The sequence below is a fragment of the Hippopotamus amphibius genome, chromosome 6 (assembly GCF_030028045.1).
Source record: "Hippopotamus amphibius kiboko isolate mHipAmp2 chromosome 6, mHipAmp2.hap2, whole genome shotgun sequence".
In the NCBI taxonomy this organism is placed as follows: domain Eukaryota; kingdom Metazoa; phylum Chordata; class Mammalia; order Artiodactyla; family Hippopotamidae; genus Hippopotamus; species Hippopotamus amphibius.
In genome coordinates, this window is record NC_080191.1 from 89,660,266 (window position 1) to 89,676,398 (window position 16,133).

At 34.3% G+C, this 16,133-nt stretch overlaps 1 protein-coding gene across 1 annotated transcript in view; it reads left to right on the forward strand.

Moving 5' to 3' along the window:
• EYS (eyes shut homolog) overlaps positions 1-16,133 on the forward strand; it is a 1,676,468-nt gene that overhangs the window by 575,071 nt on the left and 1,085,264 nt on the right. The window contains exons 20-21 of the mRNA XM_057737776.1: positions 12,837-13,008; positions 13,935-14,010. Of these exons, the coding sequence (XP_057593759.1) occupies positions 12,837-13,008; positions 13,935-14,010 (248 nt within the window). The remainder of the gene's footprint in view (positions 1-12,836; positions 13,009-13,934; positions 14,011-16,133) is intronic.

A 16,133-nucleotide genomic window follows, 5' to 3' on the forward strand; every position in this document is an offset into this window, starting at 1 on the left:
TCACATTTTTACATCTTTTATTTTTACAAAACATTCAAATTAATTTTCCAAAAGAAAACAGTGCCTAATGACAGAAATTTTACTGTATCTGCAAGCCTGTAGGTAATGTGTAATTGCTTTATCCTCATTTAACCAGCACAGGCCACCCTTAAGCAAAGGAATATCTGCAGAGCTAGCCACCACTTGAAATGCTGCCCTTATAAGCTTCTGGACTTTGGTCTTCAGACACAAGAAATTTATGTGAAAGATTTTGCACACCAGCATTAAGTTTGGCAGAAATTTATCCTGTTCTCTAGTGCTGATAAGTCAGTTCTCAATCTTTACATCAACCTGAGTTTTATTTTGATGAGAAAGTGAATGTAAAAATGGTAACCCATTCTTATGTCATTAGTTTCCCAGAATTTCTTCTGACTAGGACTGTTTCACAAGAGCTAAAACCATCAGGGCTAGGTTTTCACCTCCTCTTTGATAACAGTGATGTGGGAGTCACATAACATGAGGTGTCAGAAAGATAGGATCCAAACTGCCATTTCCCTGAGAAGACCACATAAAGGTAGTTTCAGATTTATTTTTTCAAAGAACATGCTAGCTCAGTGCTTTTCTTTTCTGTATAAGAAAACCTGCAGATGTACTGGAAACATAGAAAACCACTACCAGGTAACAAAAGAGAGAATTCTTGAATTTGTAGTAGTAAAAGAGAACTGTTAGATTAAGCCTAGAACAGCTATTGATACAAATAAATACATTACTAAACAAAATAATCAGTGCTATTACTGATAAATTTATTTACTTTTTTCTGAAATAGTATAAGTAATATTTTTATAGGATAAAATGGAGTTTCAGATAAAACTTTAAGTTATATATGAGTGGAGTAAGTGAAAGGATGGTACTGAATTAAAAGCTCTATATTCAGTATCTTTATTTCTAAAATTATAAATAAAGTTATACCAGTATTCTATTCAGTCAGAAAAAAAGAGTGAGATGCTGACATTTTTAGTAACATAGATGGACATAGAGAATATTATGCTTTATTAAATAAGTCAAAGACAAATACCATATGATATCACTTATGTGTAGAATCTAAAGAATAATACAAATAAATGTGTATAGAAAAACAGAAACAGATTCACAAATACAGAACACAAACTAGTGGTTATCAGAGGAGGGAAGGGCATGACAGAGGTATGGGATTAAGAGATACAAACTACTACATATAAAATAGAAAAGCAATAAAGATATTTTGTACAGCACAGGTGAATGTAGCCATTATCTTGTAATAACTTTTAATGGAGTATAATCTGTAAAAATACTGAATCACAATGCTTGTATACTTGAAATTAATAAATATTATAAATCAACTGCACTTCAATAAAAATAAATATAAAAATTAAAATTATACCAACATTCAATTTGTTCAATGTGAATGTGAATAAAGTTTAATTCTAATAATAATTCTAATTGTGTGACAGAATGGACAATTAAGTATTTGAATTCTTAGATCATTCATTGACTCATTCGGAAATCATAAAGTGTTGTACATTTCTGTCTGGTGCAATAATAAAATGTAAAGTCCTTGCCTTTCAAGGAGCACATAGGTTAGTGAAAGACCTGGACAACAAAAATGAGAAAGAGAGAGAGAGGAGAAGAGGAGAGAGTAAAAAATTAAAGGAAGGCTGTCAGATGCAGGACCAGGTATAATAAATCTTAAGCAAGCATACATGTCTTAAGTTGCCATCCAAAAAGAAGTCTATGGAGCATATTCAAAACAAAATCCCAAACTATGCTACATTTTCAAAACACATATAAAGCTAAGTGGCACAGGAACACTAAAAAAGAAAAGACTAAGCAACAATTCATCAGTAAATTTCAACCAAAGCAAGAGCAAGTAGCAACAATGGCCATTGGATATCACGATGTATATTCTTCATGGAATATTTTGCAGTCATTCAAATGGCATGTCTGAAGACCATGGAGCATAATGGACAAAATAATCACAATAAGTTATAATTGTGTGATTTTTTCACATGTGAAAGTGCTAATGTGTGTAACTATGGACGTGTGTGGGCAAAATTGGAATGACAAAAATATATAAGATTATGAGATTAGAGAAGTTATTTTTGTTTACTTTCATTTCCACAGATGTTTTTAAAAAATTAGTATGGTTTTACAATGAAAAGGAAGGAGGAGGAGGAATTTGATAATGGTCCCGAAAGTAATGGAGATGATTTTTATATGGTACTTATTCTGACTGCCCCTGTCAACACAATAATTCGGGTCTGATAAATTAGCTATTGGACTGATAAAAATGTCACCTTACACCCTTGTGTCTAACCTTGGCTTGTAGTTTTCAATGGTTTTCTTTTTTTATGAAATAAAGTCGAATTTCCCTAATATGTTATACACAAAACTATTTGAATGTTTAACGTGAAGGCTGTCATCTTTGACCCCCTTGGTTTGTACCCCAGTGCCACCAGTTACTAGCAGACTGATTTTCAAAAGATTACACATCGTTTCATTTTTCTGTAAAATGAGGATACAAGTGGGGCCTGACCCTGTTATCACAGCGACTGCCTAGCACATGAGACTCAGTAAGTGTTAATAATAGCATGTGTATAAATACAGCTGATTGACTTTGGTGTACCCCAAAAACTGGTACAAGAGTGTAAAGCAATTATATTCCAATAAAAACAAATTTAAAAAAAAATAATAGCATGATTTGTACCACCTGCATACTCATGGTACTATAAAGTCCTGCCCCAAGTTACCTTTTAATTCTCAGACCTATTACAGTGCTGGTTAGTGACTCTATTAGTGACTATTTAGAAACCATCTTTGCCACACACATATTATGAAAATATTTCTCATATTATTGCCACACCCCAACTCCCACAACTGAGCTTCCCTATCCCTGTTATGCAGAGATGTCCAATTCTCTAAAATCCTGATCAACCTCCAAATGACAGTCAATAAAGTACAATACCATCCCAGAATTGTGATGAAGCTAGCTTGTACTGGCTCTTAAGTGCTGAATATTACGTTTTTATGAATTTGTGAGCTGGTTGACATAATTATGACACATTGATATCAAAAAAGATGAGACTTTTTGCACCAGGGGAATCAGATGATGTTATAAATAAGCCCTCTTCCCCTATTTTTTTATTCCAAGAACCTTTTGTTAAACATTTACTGGCACACCTCTGTATCTTTACACCTTTAAGTTCTTTTGATTCCTACATAACACATTGGGCTGCTCATTTTAAATCAGAAGACATCTCTTCAAAGTTTGCTTGCAGGACACTTTGAAGTAGGACACAGTCACTCAGCAGGACACCTCTCAGTGTGCCTCATATGTCTCCTGTGGATAACATCGACTTGACAGCTTGGCTCAAGGACAAATCAGATGAACCCATGGCAAATTCATTTGTAAACAGTAATCTGTAATAGGAAAGGTAGTGCTATAATTACCACTTACCGTTTCATTTTAACTTGATTTTAAAATTAAATATTTTAGAGACATATTTTTATGTTTTTAAAATAAAAACAGTTTTTTAAATGTTGCTCTGGAAACAAGAATATGTCTCACTAAACTCTGAATGAACATGCAGCTCATAAGCCATCGCCTGTACCTTTTATACAAAGAATATGTTATGCTATAGATTTAAAGGTTAAAACAAGCACTTTGAGTAAAGTTCTCAACACTGGAATATTAAATCTGAAAACACCAAGGTCACTAGATGTTTTTAATCATGAATATTTAGTTCTGTGATGACACTGACTTAGTTTTAAAGCGTGCTTCCTACTTAAGTAAATTGTGGAATGAGGCATATAAAGAATAACAAAAATAGTATTAATTTGATTTTTTTAAACTTTTTTTCATGCAGCTTAGTATTAAGAATAATGAAACTAAAATAGATTTACTATGAAGCTAATGAGTTTAAATTTTAGGGCCCTTCACTTAAAAGTGGTTTTTCTAAGGTCTTGTATCTAATGTTGTATTTATAACTTAGCGTTCTTTTTATTAAAGCAGATCCCCAAATCATAAAGGTCCAGGTCATTTCGGTTCTGACAGGAACATCTATCTTCCACTCGAAGTGTCATGGTTCAGCGCTTAGGCTGAGGGGCTGGTCTCTGTGCCTTGTTTTCCCAAAGGGTTTCTCTGATGTGTCCTGTTGACTCGCTGGACGTAAATCTGTCTTTATGTCACAATGTGTCTGCATATAACCAGGAGGGTAGAGAGTACACAAGATCTTTAAATATAACCAAGACCCTGGATCTAGGGCACATTCAAATGAAAAAGAAAAAATTTGACCTTTTCCTTGATCTCCAGGTTCTTGGTGGAGTTGTCAGAAATGAGAGAAACATTCCAAAATGCCGCACATTTTGTTCAGAGCCCCAAGACTCTGGAAAATGCCTGTTTGTCAGCCTCTGGTCATAATCATAGGTCCTTTAATCTTACTATTTATTTTTAATTCTAAATGAAAGATTTCAAGTGCTTAAGATGTGTTTCCCCTAGGTAGCAGTATAATTTGAACTACAAATGGCAATTAAAGACTGACTGGTTCCTTTTTGATTGTTAGCAAATACAAGAAGTTACCATCTAGTAAGATTAAAAAAAAAAAAAACAGCTGAATTTGGCCTCACTGATATGAGATACTTTAAAGCATTATTTGCTACACTTATCTTTGGAAGTGATACTAAAATTATGTAATGATTGGTTGACATAAGCAGACCCTAATGTTCCTCTGTACGTCACCTCTTACCTGCTGAGGGTAAGTCTGGACTGTCACAGGAGAGAGGCTGGGGTAGCCAGGAAAGGTAGCCACACAGTGGCTAGTTACATGAACATTTCAATATTCTGACACTAGTCATGCTATCCCATTATCAGCCTTGTTTAACTAAATGCAGTTGTCCTATATTCAAAATTTAAGCATATCAAAATATTCTTTCTTAGTTTTTTTTTTTGTGTGTGTGGCTGTATCAGTTTATTTTTTTAATAACTTTTATTGAGATACAGTTGACATACAATAAACTGCATATATTTAAAGTGTACAATGTACAATTTGGTAATTTTTTTTCTTATCAGTAATGTATATAAGGGAATCCCAATCTTTCTTAGTTTTTATTAAGTATAAATACAAGTAGCCTAAAACCAAATTCTTTTTGAAGATATTTCTAAGAATACTACTTGCAAGCTGCCTTGAGATCAGTGATATGTCAGTGAGTGAAAATTACACCCATCCTATCATGCATAGAAGGAAGTGTATAAGAACACTTGTAACAAAGTTGTTTCTAAGAGTGCTACTTGCAAGTTGCATTGAAAATAATGTTGTCTATAACTAGCATTATATAAAATAGTGTTATGTGTAACAGTAACAGTGAATGAAAGTTACACCAATTCTTTAATTCATGTAGAGGAAAGAAAGATTTTGATATGCATGTAAGATGAAATTAGATCATGATTTTGAAGCAGAAGGAATAAGCTGTGCATAATCAGAAACAGAGAGTTGTGTGCATTTATCTTTCTAAGTAATAAGCCATGAAATCAACCCTAATGGTCTCAATTCTCAGACTCTGAGTCAAAGGCTGGTGTGTAGCAGTCTGATTTCTGGAACCACCACAGCGTGTAGCAGTGCTGGAGGCACTCATTCAGGCGAGCCTAGAGTGTTCATCCCTGAAGTGTCCTTTGAGGTGTGTACAAAGTGGTAACTCTGTGTAGGCACACTTAACTCTTAATAGCACTGTAAGGTATGAAATAGAAATTATCATTTTATATATGATTAACATCGTTAACAAAAATGTGTTTGTTTTAACTATAGCAAAACCAGTTAGGTGAGTGATTCTTTAAAGAATGAACTATTTTCTGCACAACATGAGCAAAGGATTGAATAATTTGTAAGAAATAAATTTTCCTGCATTTATTTGAAGTAACCCCCACCCCGGATTTATTAATATTAATGCAAGTCAACAAATTATAACACCTGCATTTCTATGTATGTGTGAATTTCACAAGTTCTGACAATATTTTAATATGTTACTTACAGTCAACACAGAGAGGCCTGATATGATGAGTATCTGCATGTGAGAACAGGGTGTGAGTCACCGAGAAGCTCCACTATGGATGCTAATACTTTCTGTTCTATATCCTCCACTTTTAACCTGTCCTCACACATCTGCTGGCACCCACATACATACTGCGTACCTTTACCTTGAACAGCTTCTCACTTTTCCAAAGCTCTCAACATAATTGCCTGGTTTAACAGCCCCCCTCATTTCACATGCCTTTCTTGACATACATTTAGTGTGACTTCAGAACAATAAGGGAGCAACATATATGAAGTGGAATGTTGTTTTTGCTTGCCTTAGCAATTTTATCAGGGGTATTTTGAATCTCCTCTTCAAAGTTCCTTCCAATGGCATACTAATTGTTTTTATGGTTTTTCCAGTGAACTACAGGGTACTCTCATGAGTCAGGTCCCGTTCCTGTGCAGTGGAGTCTAGGAGAGGAACACCCTCATTTACTCCTGGGTTGATACTGAAGCTCTGTCCCATCCTTTTTATACAAGGGGTATGAAGAGATGAGGAGAGACAAGATTCAGAAGAAAACCATTATTATTGCTATCCTTTTTATCATCAGATATTGGTTGATACTTGTCCTTTGCCCAAAGCTCTGACTCCTGTGATGAATTTTAAAAGCCCCTGTCCAATTTTGGAATATTTATAGACAGAAAAACAAAGCATCAGTAAAAGTTCCTTGGGGAGCTTTTGAAAATAGATGTGGGTTACACAATATCCCCATAAAATCTTTCCAAAGAGAATATTAGCAAAATGGTTGTTAATTAAATGCTAAATCTGTGCTTATGTCATCCAGTACTTGATATATCCCATATTCTTCGACAGCCAGTTCAACATTTAGTGACATGGGGTGCCCCTTGGGATCAATATACAATCTAATTACATTTGTCTTATGGCATTTGGAATGTAAATTCAAACTTTATTTCATGTGTTTTTTTCTTTGCATTATCTAGCATTTCCATTTAAATATTGTAAAAATAATTTTCTTCTCTCTTTTGGTATTCATATGCCCAACTGTTTCACTATTTTTACATATTCGTCATATTTTAAATTCCCTCTCTGATAAATTCAACCTCTGCATAATGTTTAGGTCTCATCCCATTGATGATAGTTTGTGTTTCTTGTTTCTTTGAATGCCTCATAATTTTTTACTGACCTATCTTTAAAGAACAAGACTTTATATTTCCCTAGCTAATTCCTTAAAGAATGGCATTTGCCAGGTGATCAAAATGGAAACATTTTATATAATAATTGAATTATTTTAAGTATTGTTAATAATAAAATACCTTTTTATACAATTCTAATCTTGGTTTAAAGAAGTTCTTTTTCCTTTATTTTATTTTGTAATTCAAAATGGTTACAAGTGGCAAATTGAATTTTCAAACTCATTGATTCCTAAGTTCATTAATTATGTGATTATTGTGTGCTTATATTAATTTTATTAGGTCATACATAAATATTATCTTATTATGTAAGTTATAAGCATTTTCAAAATGTTACCAAGTGTTGTTCAAATAGGAAATAAACAGGCTATTTGATCACTGACAACGTGAAAACTTTTGTATTTGGCATTTTGTAAAAAAATAAATAGGTATAATCTCTGTCCTCAAATAATTAATAACCAAGTATGAAAGATAAGACAGTAATTAAAGTAAATATTGTTTAACTATAAATTGTTAAATGTGGTTAGCTATTTTTATTGGGTGATATCAATGGAAATTTATTAAATTAGTTAGAATTTTGGTAGGACCTGAATTAAAAACAGGCTTTAAACAGGCAGAAATGGACACATAACATTCCAGGCAGAACTATCAGGAGTAAACCTGGATATAAGAAAACATAATGTTTAATTCTAACTAATCTAGTTTTATGAAAGCAGTTGTTCTCATATCAACCTGTGCTTAGAACCATCTGGAAATATTTTTAAATGAAGTCTGTCAGGCCTACTTCAGAGAGATACAGAATTGGGAAATTATATTTTTAAAAACTCCACAGGTGATTCCATTATTCAATCAGGTTTGTAAACTAGGGGAATAGAATAGTTGTTAATATCAGAGGAGTATTAAGAAAAGCAAGGTTGACCCAGAGGCTAGGAAGACAACGCTTATTTCAGGAGGCAGTAAAGGGCCCGTAAAGTATTTTGTTAGGAGAACACATGTGAAATGAAAGGGATTAGGAATCAGAAAAGTCATTTTGGAAAACTATTCCAAAATATAAGACCAACCAGTGGGGAGAAGCTGGGTGAAGAAGGCTTGGAGAGAAAGTAAGGGAAGGAATAGAGATTGGAGAAGAGTTAGAGATGATAGATAGAGAGACACAGATGTGTTTATTTATATATATATTATTTGTGTCACAACAGGGTTGATGCATGTAAATATCTTACTGATCGCGCTTCTCCATTTATGTAATTTAATGGCTTATTTCTGAAAAGGATTCTTTAATTTCTGATGTGAAAATCTCAGATACAGAGGCAGGCATTGAGGTAGTCTGGTCAAGAGGGTTTTTACCCAGGCAGAGGTATGGAAAGTCCCCCAAATTCCACAGGTGACCATATACTCTGCTTAGAACAGGAGTTGCCTATACTAGTAATGAAATTAAGCATCCTAATTTTATAACAGCAAATTGAAAATTATTCCAAATATAAATTACTGTAGCCACAAAGCAAGCAACTAGATAGGATGAAAGAACAATAGGTCAGACATAACAAAAAGCAAACTTTCTTGTACTGTTTCTTCTCTTTACAAACAAAATTCACAAAGCTCATAGTTAAATTACTTGGGAATCTCTGTTACCCTATGGTGGAAGTAGGCTGCGATGACACACACAAAGTCAAGGAGAACTATGGACGGAGTCCAGAACGATGAGCGGCACGGAAGAATCCTCAATAAGTATGAGTTAGACAAATTAATGAGCAGTAGAGAGTAAGTGACAATATAAGGCAAGATAGGCAAAAAACCACAACAGAGATTTTGAACAAGCCTTTGGAAATGTCTAATGAATACTAAATCATTTCTTTCAGATCGGCTTAGATTCATGGATACAATGTCAAAGTATTCATATTTTAATCCTAAGAAGATAAATGATCATGTTATAAAATAACATGCTGTAAATATCATTTATTATCTTCTCTGTGCCCCTAGAAATGTATATTCACATTCCATATATCTATAAACTATGCTATGATGCAGATATTTTGATCCACAGTTTACAGATGACAAATTTGAAGTTTAGATGGCTTGGTAATTGTTTTTATTGCATTTATTTTTGGTTACTTTTTTTTATTTTTGGAACACGATAATGGTTTTCCATTTATGGTGGTGATATAACATTTCTATTTTTTTCAGATTTATTAAGGTATAATTGACTAATAAAATTATAAGCTTTTAAAGTGCACAAGGTGGTGATTTGCTATACCTATATATTGTGAAATGCTGGCTCCCACAGTTAATTAATGCATACATCACCTCAGAATTTTTATCTTTGTGTGTGTGTGTGTGACAACATTTAGGTCCTTTTCTCTTAACATACTTCAATTGTACAGTACAATATTATCAACTTAACTACCATGTGATACATTAGATCCTCAGGCCTTATTCAACTTACAACTGAAAATGTCTACCCTTTGATCAACCTCTCCCTACTTCCCCTGCCTTCCAGGTCCTGGCAACCACTTTTCTTATCTTTCTTTTTCTATGGGTTGTTTCTTTTTTGGTCCCACATATAAATGACACCATGAAGTATTTGTCTTTCTCTGTCTGACTCATCTTACTTAGCTTAATGCTCTCAAGGTCCATTTGTGTGGTCTTTCCTTCTTTCTCATGGCTGGTAATTACATACGGGGAGGTCATTTTGAACCAAAGTCCAACACTCTCCACACTTTCATTTCTTTGTAAGTTATCATGGAAACTTCTCTGTTTGAAGATAGAAAAAAATAGAAATTTCATTAAATATTTCCTCTTAACTGCATGGGCAAGACAAGCCTTCCAGACACACACCTGAGAGGAGTCCCCTCATTCCAGATTCTGAGTCTCACCAATGCAAGGACGGACAATTTCCCCAGATTTCAAGAACTACTATGTTCCTGACTGGGAAAGGGCAGAGGCTTCTGAGGAAGACAAGCAAATAAACAATTTGTTTTTGGCTGTGCTGCAAGGCTTGTGAGATCTTAGTTCCCCAACCAAGGATTGAAACTGCACCCTCAGAAGTGAAAGTGCAGAGCCCTAACCACTGGACAGCCAGGGAATTCCCGCAAACCAACAAAATTCACATGAAAAACAAAATATAAACACACACACACAAACACACACACAAACAGTGATGTATTTATTTAACAAAGATTTCAATGCCATATTGAACTAGACACAAAATCCATGCCCTGAGAGCATGGAGCTAAGTTTATAATGGGGAAAAAAGACAAAGAGAAAAGAAAAATGAGTAAATCTTATAGAATACTAGAAGGAGATTGCTTGCTATAGTGAAAAAACAGACATAAAACAGGGTAGTGGTGATTATGGGTGAGGAAAGGGATGCAATTTTAAATACTGTGGTCAAATAGGCCTCCTTGAGAAAACATTGGAATAAAGACCTGAAGAAATAAAGGAGTGACTCTTGTAAATATCTGGGAAAAGAGAGTTCTAGAAAGAGGAACAAAGTATTTGAGGAAACACAAGGAGGTCAGTGCAACTACAGCAGAGTAGCCAAGGGTGAGGGTAGAATAAGATGAAGTTAAAAGGTGAAAAGGGGACCTGACTTGTGTGGTGCTGAAGGACTATGACCTTAAAAATGAAAAAAATAAGGGTTTATAGGGACCAAAATGTTAAGGTCAATCAATCATTACATTCTTATCCTCTCCGAAGGCTACTTGGAAAGTCAAAGTATAACCACAGTTTAGTTGATGAATAAAGCATCAGGAGAAAAAGTTCCTAAGGTAATGCTGGTGACGTGTCCTCTAGCTGCATTGAGATGTGCTTGCCCTCTGCGAAGAGGAGCCTCCTGTTTCCAAATGGTACTGGATGAACCCTGCACAATTCTCTTCTAACACTCCGCCCTTCACTTCACTTTTGGGGTAAATAGACCACCTCTTCTTGCCTGAAATTGTCATCCCTGAATTTGCCAGCATTGTACATAGTCCTACAGAGGAACTTGTCACTTATCTTCTTAATTAGAATAATATGCCTCTGGAAACACCTACCTAACTTATTTACTATAACATAGTTATAAAATTTTTCTCAGGAAAATGATAGTAATCTCAGTTAATGTGTCCAAGGCCCTGGACTAGGTGTTTTAAGTGCATGATTTTACTTTATTACCCCAATAAACCTGTGATGTACTAATAAATGATCCTCAAATGAGAGGTCTCAATGATTCTGCTGTACTAAATATTTCTATTGTCACAAACATCTGCCATTTCCTGATGGAGGACCATTAATTCCCACCTCATTCATGTGGGGCTTGCTTATGTGACTTGGATTGGCAAATTAAATATACATAGAAGATTTAAGAACCAGTATATGTATCTTTTTCCTTCTTCAACAATGATGGCAAACTTCCAGATAGAGGATGATCCACTAACCTGAGTCCCAGGGTGAAGATAATGTAAACTCATCTCGGTCATGGAGCACAAGTGAGAAGTAAACCTGTGTGTCATAAGCCACTGAGACTTAGGGAAGCAGGTTCCTTTTTTCTATTATTACTGCAACCTAATGTAGTCTATTATGCCTATTTAATCCACATCCTAAACCTAAGTCTTGATGGTCCTTTTAAACATGGAGATTTGACCAAGTTATATATATTATTTTTATGATATTATACTATCCAAATTTCCATAGATGAAGTGACAGTTAGAGTAAGAAAAAGATGTAACCATTAAATAATAGGATTTTGATTTGAAAACGATCTCTAAAGAGAATTTCCATTTTTTTTTTCTCTATTGGAAGTCTCATTTGCAATAAATCACAGACTCTCCTGGTATGGTTTCTCTAAATAATAAATAGAAGTTTTGATATAGTATATAAATTAACAAAGTTATGATGTCACCTTGTGAAATGCTGCCTATTTGCCAATAGCACTGTCCTGAGCTTTTACCTGATGTCCAAACAAATACTGAGATAGTCTTTCAAACTATTTATTTGAAACTATCTTTTACTTATTTGGCCTTCAAAACACTAGCTATTTAGCTAAAGTTAGGTTACATTTAGAAATCTTAGATAGCCCATCATTAATTGACCACTAAGACCAAATATAGAAAAAGTCAAACTCTTAATGTCTGTAGATAAGAAAAGTTAGACTATCAAGGATCATTACAAAAAATATGAATTAGGGACTTTCCTGGTGGTCCAGTTGCTAAGACTGTGTTTCCAATGCAGGGGGTGTGGGTTTGATTCCTGGTCAGGGACTAGGATCCCACATGCACACAGTGTAGCCAAAATATTAAAAAAAATAACAAGTATAAGTTAGTGTTCACGGTGACAACTTTATGAAATTCAATACTTCACCTATATTCTTAATAAACTCCCCACTCTAAAAACAAACCTTTTAAGTAGATTACACTTGTGCTTTGTTTTTCTCATTTACTTTAAATTCGTCTGAGAGCTCATAGACCTAAGCATGTTTAACCTTGAAAAAATGTTTTATTTCGCTACAAGATGTCACATTATCTTTGACAGAAGGAGTCTTGATTTCTTGGTGATGTTTTCTATAATGAACAAACTATTGAGTTTTGCATTTAAATAGTCTGGCATTCTGTCTTATATCTTCCAATATAGGCACCGATTGTGAAGCAAACACAGATGAATGTCTATCAAAAGCCTGTCTCCTTGACGGAACTTGTATCGATGGCTTCACTCAGTTCACCTGTGACTGCAGGGGTGGGTTTCTCAGAACACACTGTGATGCAAAGGCAAATGACAGTCTCTCACATCCTTGTCTACATGGCAGGTAGCTATTTTTATTTTTCTATTATTAAATCTAAGAAGGCTAATTTAACTCACAATATTTAAAGCTGAATGTCAAGGAAAAATTGATACAGGTAATTTTAATTATGCACTTTCATAAAATGAGAGCTAAGTACAGTTAAGATGACAGATACTGCCTGTTTAACTTAATGCAATGCACTGATACATTATCTCTGCCCTTCTTTCATTTCTGCTCATTAGCATAAAGTAATTTTCAATACATGTGGATTAATTGGACTTTAGTAATCTTAAAGGTAACTCTCAAAGTAATGGAAGTGATAGGTAGGATGATGAGAGATTCTTTTATTTGCTCTGTGGAGGGATAATAACACACACTTAGTATTTAAAATGTTCCTAAGTAGACTGGTTCTTTCATCCCTATGTGCAGATAAGACATTTTGTGAAACTCTTTATGGAATTGTATAATAACTATTCTGCCCATGGCTAGAATATTAGTGTAAGCAAATCTATAGTGGGGATATTTCTAGGAGATGCAGATGGCAAGGAAGAGTGACTCATAGTGGCACTAAGCTGCCTTCTGAAACATCTTTGTTCTTTCCTAGTCCTGCCACAGACTGTAAGCCAGGGCATGAGGATGAAGATGGGTAGTTCATGGCCGTGCAGTTTGGCCCTAGCTGACTTCAGCTTCCTACATATGCCCTAGACATATTTTTTATCTTTTCAAACTTTTTTTTTCTTTCCATTGCCATGGGGAAGATGGCAAAATGAAAATTGATTTGTTCTTTCAGTATAGTCACCTTGAAAGATAAGAAATCAGGAATAGACTCTGCCTTCTATTGCTCATGGGAATGTGTTTTTTACCTGAAATGGAAGAGAAAAAAAATTAAATGGTGAACTCTCTTGAAATTATGCTCTGCCTTACTTATTTAAAAATTAACTCTGTTTCAGATGCATAGGTTTCATTAAGTATCAATGTTCCTGCAATGCAGAATGGACCAGCTCAAGATGTGAGATAAAGATTAATGTAAGTTTTATAATTTTTACTAAATTTAAAGTAATTTAAAAGAAATACAAAATAGTCAGGAGATATTTTGTCCTCTCCAAAAGCCCATAAGATGTTTGGTCCACACCAAAAGGTCCTTGATATTTGGTCCTGTCCAAAACATTGTGGAATGGGCCAAATATGCTCTTGGTCATTTTGGATAGGACCAAATGTCCTGCAGGAACCAAACTATTTGCTGTAGGTTTCAGAGTCATTATTTTGACCGTTACTGATGATTTAAGTGTTCTGCCTCTCACCTTTCCTTTGGAATTTGTCTTTTGGAATCTTTACTGGCTTCAAACAAAACTAAAAACCATAGCGTCTTTCCCCTCTTCTCACTCCATCTCTTGCTATCCTAAACTTCTGCAATCTGAAGTCATTATTCAACTAAATCCTGGAAATAATCATTGTCCAAAGAGCTCAGAAGGCTTATGATTTGCCATCTGCCTTCTCCTCTCTGATCTTAAAACATACAGGTGTCTGTGGTTGTGTAGGGATGAGAGGAGATTAAATTGATCCATACACCACAAGGAGAAAGTAAGAACTGGATGAATGTGCCAAGAGATGCGTAAGAGTAGAGAACATCAACATCTGTAATGCTCTCAGCATCTGTCTTCCAATCTTCAGACGTATGACCTAATGTGATCAACGCATGCTATTTGATGTGGAATGCCTCATCTGCTGGGAATTTTTTGTTACCTAAATAAAACCATTCTTAGTGGATGAGAATCTTGTGAGCTTTTCTGGATAATGGGAAGCTCTTCCAAATCCTTCCTGGCTGACAGTGACATGGTAAAAGAATGAAACATGGGCACTAAAGACAGCCTTCAGCATTGTGAGACTATGGATATTTTATTTAAATCCTTTGTTTTCTAGTCCTTTGTTTATTTAAATCCTTTGTTTAAAGCCTTTCCTTTATCGGTAAAATATAGGTCTATATCACAGGGTCATTGTGTAATGATACACATAAATGTGGTTGATGCTTTTGGAGAGAGAAAAAGAATTGAACTGCTATTTTGCTAGTTACCTTCTGTGTGCTCTAGGACAAATTACTTGTAATCTGAAATCATGTTTTAGCTACTCAATGAGGGTAATCATAGTAACTATGTATTAAATTGTGAGAATTAAACAAGATAACGCAGGTAAATCAATTAGCACATTTCTGACACATTTTTAAAAGACTATTTATTGACATTATGTGGATTTGAGTCCAGATAGTGAAAGCCATACTTGATGTGGAAAAGGAGATGTTGTAGTTAATAGATTCCCTGGTAGAGAATGGAGGAGGCATGTATCGTGTCTGCACTGCTGTATATATTGCCTGCGATAATCTCTAAAACCCTGTCCCTTGTTAATATAAATGTGGTATTCGTCTTCTGACTTAAATATATAAATATTTTCTTTCCTACATTAATTTGTATATATTCATATGCACACACCCAATATTATGAGAACAATTGTTAAACATTCTATATGCTTCTAGATAGTTTTTCTTAAAATTTTTCTTTTCACTTAAAGTTGAACTCATTATGTTCCTTATTCAGTGACTTTTAGTTTCACCTAGTGTGTCTTAGGGATCATTCCATTATAATAGAGTCTTCACTCTTATTTCTTATTTAATCAGAGTATGGGCATGCCAACTTCCCTAGATCTTATCAAATGAAATCACTTTTTAAAAGTGTTGACTAATTTGATGAGGGAAATGTAGTGTGTCATTACTTTGATATTTCATTACATTTATATTTTTCCAGATTATAACAAAGATTTAACACATTTCCATGTGATTACTTGCCACCTGTATTTCTTTGTTTGAACCTTGTCTACTCATAGCTTTTGACTAACAGTACTTTTCCTTTGACTTGCCTGCAGTTTTTTTTCCTTTTTCTTTTTTGTTTTTTATATATTATTTTAAATTATGGATAAAATCCACTATATTCTGCAAAATTACAAATCTTTTCTAGAGCTTGGCCCTTCTTTCTTTATAAAACTTGAAAATTATGAGGATTTTCATATTTTTCTTTACTTTTTTCTTTATGACACCAGGCTTTGCCTCTCTCCTTAGAAAGTCCTTTCATACAGCAATATTTAAATTATTTTCTTACATT